General features: G+C 41.8%; 1 protein-coding gene across 1 annotated transcript; it reads right to left on the bottom strand.

Moving 5' to 3' along the window:
• Nucleotides 1-430: 430 nt before the first annotated feature.
• Nucleotides 431-2,462, bottom strand: lratd2a (LRAT domain containing 2a). The gene has a single exon (XM_067613088.1). The coding sequence runs from the start codon at nucleotides 1,913-1,915 to the stop codon at nucleotides 1,088-1,090; it is 828 nt and encodes a 275-aa protein (XP_067469189.1). The 5' UTR covers nucleotides 1,916-2,462; the 3' UTR covers nucleotides 431-1,087.
• Nucleotides 2,463-6,020: the final 3,558 nt, after the last annotated feature.

Raw genomic sequence — 6,020 nt, 5'->3', positions numbered from 1 at the left:
GAAACGTGGGTAGATTCATGCTCCTTCTGAAATAATAATTAAGTGATTTGACCGAGAAATACAGAACCTGTTGTCTACTGTATTTGTTTCACCATTAGCTATGGTGATCCAAGAAATCCTCATTGTTTCAGATAATTACATGATAAAATTTAAAAAAAAAAAACAACACAGTATGAACTCTAATCTTTACAGATTTGACTAGAGGGAAAAATAAAAATCTATTTTTTGCAGTAAGTAAACACAATTAATCTTTTAAGCCCAATTAATTTACACTAATGTCAAAGAAACACTCTGATATCTGATGTGAAGACGACAGAACATAAACTCAGTATTAAATGAACAAATAGACGATTATTGATGTGTTGAGCATCTCTTCATCTGGTGCATCACATCAGTAACACAATACTGCAGCATAAACAACAAGACTCAGTTCAAAAAGAGACTATAGGGATCATGATTTACTTGAGCTTTGGGTACAGTTAACACAGACTTTTGATCAGTGTAACAACAAACCAGCTCCACAACATTTTCTTCAGATGTGCTGGTGTGAGAATTACCCTTAAAGGCAGAATCCTTCTTGTATTCAGAGAGCAGCTCTGACACTTTGCTGTCTGGGTGAGCTGAGAGATGGAAGTTAAACCACACAAGGATCAAGTAACAGGACACACTATGAATAGAGAAACATCCTCTCTATACATACAGAATCAGATGCTTTAAGACAGACGTGTAAAGCATTTATAAAACTATACACTGTGTGTGTGGAGAGAGCTATAAACAAGCCTATCAACTACTTCAATCAATTCAATTTCTTTTAGATAATTGAATTCATAATTGCTAAGGCCGTTAAGCATCTGATGATGTTGAGGAGTGTGGCTTTAAGGCAATAACATCGTTATAGACTAATGAATACATGGAGCAATAATTAAAATGACACCATCTAAAGTGGAAATGATGACATGTGCTCCAATTAGAACTAAAATTAAAGAGTGAAGGCTTGCTATAGATTAAAGCAGGGTGTAACAGTTTGGTAAAGGCTACTCTATTTGCAAAGCAATCGTTTTGAAAAGCTTCAAAGAGGGGGCTGGTATCAGTCAGCGTCTGCTGGCTCACTTTTTATCTCCTCCACGCTGCTGAAATGAGTGGCCAGCTCCTGCAACACGGCTGTCCTGCCCAGATGATCGTTTCTCCTCTTCTCCATGACCATGTCCTCCAAACTCTGAAACTCCAGCACGTGTGAGTGCTTGTCGGACATGAATATTTTCAACCTGTAAGGCTGTTTGCCTATCCGTATCTCCCCACCCATTTTGAACTCCCTCTTGCCGAACCTGCACCAGGCTGCAAAGCACTCGGAATTCCTCCAGCTCAACTCTCGGTCCTTTAAGCCCACTTGCTCCATCGCGTTCTGCACCACCATGTCCGGACCCAGAGCTTTAAATTTGTACAAGTCGTTCACAATCCTACACCTCCTCCCCTGACTTGCGTCTGTCAAAAAGCTGTTTTTCACCTCGGCTCTGTGCAGGTGCACCACCTGGAAGTCGCCCACGTACACAGCCCAGTGCGGGTACTGACCGGTGGCCACGAACTCCACCAAGTCGCCTGCTTTGCATTTGTTCAGCAGATTCTCTGGAGAGTAAACCTCCAGACTGGCGGATTTGGCGCTCTTCTCGTAAATGCATTCGTCTCTGTTGTAGACGGCGCACTCCACCTCGTCGCGCTGGTCGTATTGTTTCTCTTCCTGATTCGGGTCCTTTGCTGTGCCATCGACCGCGCAGCCATCCTCCAGCTCGTCGTCGTCGTTAGAAAATATGTAAGAAACGCCGATCCGCGGACCTTCCTCTGTGTCCACGCCGTTCGGGTCCACTGTGGGAACTTCTGCGTAACTTAAATGTGACAGCTTGTCCATCTGGTTCCCCATGCCGCTGCTCACCTGGTGGCAGCCTGCGTAATACGATCTGATGCCGTGAACTGTTACCGGTCGCCAAACATCACCACCATCTGCCACAAAACCTCACAGGTTCAAACTTCCTTCTCCCTGAACGTCGGACAGGGGTTTTATCCAAATTACGCATAGGAATATCTCCGCGGTATGATTGCTGAGCAGCCTGTTTGCGCCCCATCAACAAGTGGAGTTGGGAGGAGAATACGGTTTCAAATTCAGCCAGTAGAAATATCCCTCAGGTGCAGCCTCGCAGGCTCACTTTCTGTTTCCTGCGTAAAGTTCCGTCCGCCGGCTGTCACACATGAAAAACAAAATGAGTTAAAATCCAAATTTTCGCTCACAGAGCTGCTGATATGTTCGTCTGTGAATTAGTCCACTGAACTGACGGCGTGAGATCCGAATGGCAGTGAACTGAAGGCTGATCTGTGGCTCCGCATCGCTTCAGCGACTCTCCGACTACACACGGCTCCGCTTTTAAAGCGGAAGTGTGCGTGATATTCACTCACCGCCGCACCTTTAATGTCCTCCTCATGTCTGATGAAAGAAAACTTCATGTCTGAATATTGTTAACGCTTCCCCATTAAAAGTTTTTCAGTTATTCGAGCTCAGGGTCTAATGTATGTTGTTCAGACTGTAATATAATATTATGTTGTAATGATATTGGGCCATAGCCTATAAATAAAAATGACCTTTATCTAAACAGTTTTAATCATACAGCTTTTTATTTGAATGAACTGAAAAATATTTATAAATTGATATATACATTTTACTAAAGCTTGTAGTGAATTTATGTAACTGAATGCTCAAATATTCTGGTAGCCTAAAGGTCTGCAGAATTATACTTCTAAAGGATTAAAAAATATATGTATATTAGTTATTTTATTGAATTATATATGTTTCATTTATTTATGTATGTAGTCAGTCAGTCGGTCAGTCAGTTAGTCGGTCAGTCAGTCAGTCAATCAGTCAGTTAGTCAGTCAGTCAATCAGTCAGTTAGTCAGTCAGTCAATCAGTCAGACAGTCAATCGGTCGGTCGGTCAGTCAGTCAGTCAGTCAATCGGTCGGTCGGTCGGTCAGTCAGTCAGTCAGTCAATCGGTCGGTCGGTCAGTCGGTCAATCAGTCAGTCAGTCAGTCAATCGGTCAGTCAGTCAGTCAGTCGGTCAGTCAGTTAGTCAGTCGGTCAGTCAGTCGGTCAGTCAGTTAGTCAGTCGGTCAGTCAGTCGGTCAGTCAGTTAGTCAGTCGGTCAGTCAGTCGGTCAGTCAGTTAGTCAGTCAGTCAGTCAGTCAGTTGGGCAGTTAGTTATTTAGTTAGTTAGTTATGGTTTATTTTTTTGTCATTTATTTAGTTAATTATGTTTTGTTATATTTTATTTGTTTGTTTTTTAATAAATTTGTTATTATTTTATCTATTTTTATTTTATTAATTTATTCATTTTATTCTATTTTATGTTGTTGATTATTTTCATTTTATTTAATTCATTCTTAAGTTATTTTCATTTGATCATACTTGGTTATCTCTATTTTGTTGACTATTTTCTATTTTATTCATTAATTTATTTATCCAGTCATTTTTATTTTATTGTATTTAGTTTGTTATTTTTATTTTATATCATCATAAACTCACTGGATGGAAAAAAATGCAGAGTGGACAAACTTCCTGCTCTGTGGGTTTATAGCTGAATATGTTCTTATTACAAATCTACTCATTGAGGAGGACGGAGAGAGATGTTATTGTTTTGACCACCTGTCTGTCCTTGAATGAACTGGAGCTGCACAGTCATTTGCTCCCTCTCCATCTCCTGGTGGGACCATAATGCCTCCATTACGTTTGTAGTGGCTTGTGGCCTGCCTAGACTCGTTCTCAGTTATAGGCTATTTTCTCACCACTGAATCCCACAGGCAAGGTGAATGTGCTCAGTATGCCCCAAAAATGGCACAAACTGCAGCAGCCTCTGTGTGAAAACACCTGTCCTGGAAGGGGTTTGGGTGAGTGAGAGACTAGGAGAGGTGCTGAGGGGTTTGAGCATGTTTGACAGGCTGTAAAGGGAGACAGTATGTTCAACTCAGTGAAGAAGAGAGACAGAAGTGACCAGGGCGGATAGACCTGAGTTTGACCCCATGTGCAGAGCTGGGGACCCACTGGAGGGACAGATTACAACTGCAAAGTCATCTGGCACAGGATATATGATAGAGGACGTGTCTCAACAGAAATAACACTTTCTTTCTTATCCGTTCATCTGGTTCAAACAGGCAGAAAGGCCTCAGTGACCACAGTGGAATAAGCAGATTAATGAGGAGGCCTGCGGGCAGCACTCCTTAAGACTATCGGGTTAATTAAGAGACTGAGCTTTCTTAGAGCTGTACAGGATCACACTGTGTGATTTTTAGCCCAGCGTAATCCAGATTGAATGTTTTCCGTGGTTAGTAAGATTCAACCTGGGTCACATGGTCCTAATCAAATTTCTTCATGCAGGTTTCCAGGTCAAAGAGGGTCACCAGTGTCCAAAGGTGGAGGAAGTATTTAGGTCCTTTACTTAGCCTATGTAAAAGTACAAATACAGCAATGAAAAAATACTCTGTTATGAGTATAGGTCCTTCATTCAACTTCCTAGAAAAGAAGAAAAAAATGCCTGTATTCATTCTTTGGACTTTTCTCTAATCTTAGCCATTTGTTGTAAAATATTGAATAGTTTTACCTCTTTGGGCCTTGAGCGTTTTTTTAAACCATCTGAGATCTCTCTCTGGTGGAACAACAACCCAAGACTAGACTCTGCTTTTGTTGTTAGCGGTCATGAGCCAAAATTGTTGAGAACCACTGGTTTAATCTTTAAAAATGTGCTGTATTTCATAAGCTGATCATGTGTTTTTAATGTAAAATCTTAATCTTAAAAGTAACTTTAGCTGTCAAATAAATGTAGTAGAGTAAAAAGTGCAATATTTACTCCTGAAACGTAGTGGAGTAGAAGTATAAAGCAGCATAAAAATGGATATACTCAAGTGAACTACAAGTATCTTAAAATTGTATTTAAATACAGTATTTAGGTAAATGTACTTAGTTACTTACCACTCTTGCCAAAGCCAAACGATTTCTCAGATAGACTGTGAGGTCTCTTGGAGTAGGAGGCTTGATACAAATGTGGGCATCAACGACAGCCAACGCCAACAGAGATAAGCTGTAGCATCATGAACTGAACAAATAATGATACATGATTCAAAAGATCATCTGAAACATTGTATTTCCAGTTTCACTTGAAATGAGGTAGCTAATGAGAAAGCAGCAGAATGCAGTGTGCAAGAGGGCAGTATAATTTCACCATCACCTTCACTAACCTTTCATCAGTTTATGCACATACTGTCAGTCTCCCATTCCCTGCTTTTCTCCTATTTCAGCCTGAAGCGTTGCAGCAGCGCCAGTCGCCGGCATATGACAGGAGTCAAAAATAACAAATCTGCAGAATGAATTCAGCAGATGTATTACACCTATTCCCAAGCATGAGGTTTCCTATCAGCGCAGGCTGAGGGTGTTAGGAGAGAAATGAACTGTTAGAGTGGTGACATACAGCCCATTTGGCCTCTTCTTGGAGCTTCTTATCCTCGGGTGGCATGACCCAGTTTACGCCCCTGGTGCCCCCCCGTGACACACTGTAATTTGTGGTGCTGGGAAATTACTGGAGCAGGGAGGCCTGGGAGACATAGGCAATTAGGCAGGGCTCCACCTGTCCGGTGGGGGCACAGCCTGCCGCAGACACCTTAATGTTCCTCCCAAATATGTGGGTTTTTCATAGCTTTTTAAAGGCTTCATATTCACGAGTCAGACGTTGCACTTTTACACTCAGTGTCCGTTTAAATCTACAAGGATAGGTGAACAAGTGTATCGTTGAAGCAGATGGACAAAGCATCCGGTCCGCTGTGTTTTGCACGCCATCTGCTCCACCTGGCTTGGAAAACATCTACCGAGAGCAGCCTAATGTCGTGTAATGTGATTGGCGACAATTCAGAGCCAGTGGGGGCTGGAATTAGTGACACAGAACCTCAAAGTGTAGATGAGTAACAAAAAAAAAAAAAGACACCGGAAGACA

The sequence above is a fragment of the Thunnus thynnus genome, chromosome 15, assembly GCF_963924715.1.
Source record: "Thunnus thynnus chromosome 15, fThuThy2.1, whole genome shotgun sequence".
Lineage (NCBI taxonomy): Eukaryota > Metazoa > Chordata > Actinopteri > Scombriformes > Scombridae > Thunnus > Thunnus thynnus.
Note: the sequence above shows the minus strand (reverse complement) of the source record. Positions and strands in the feature narration are given on the sequence as shown.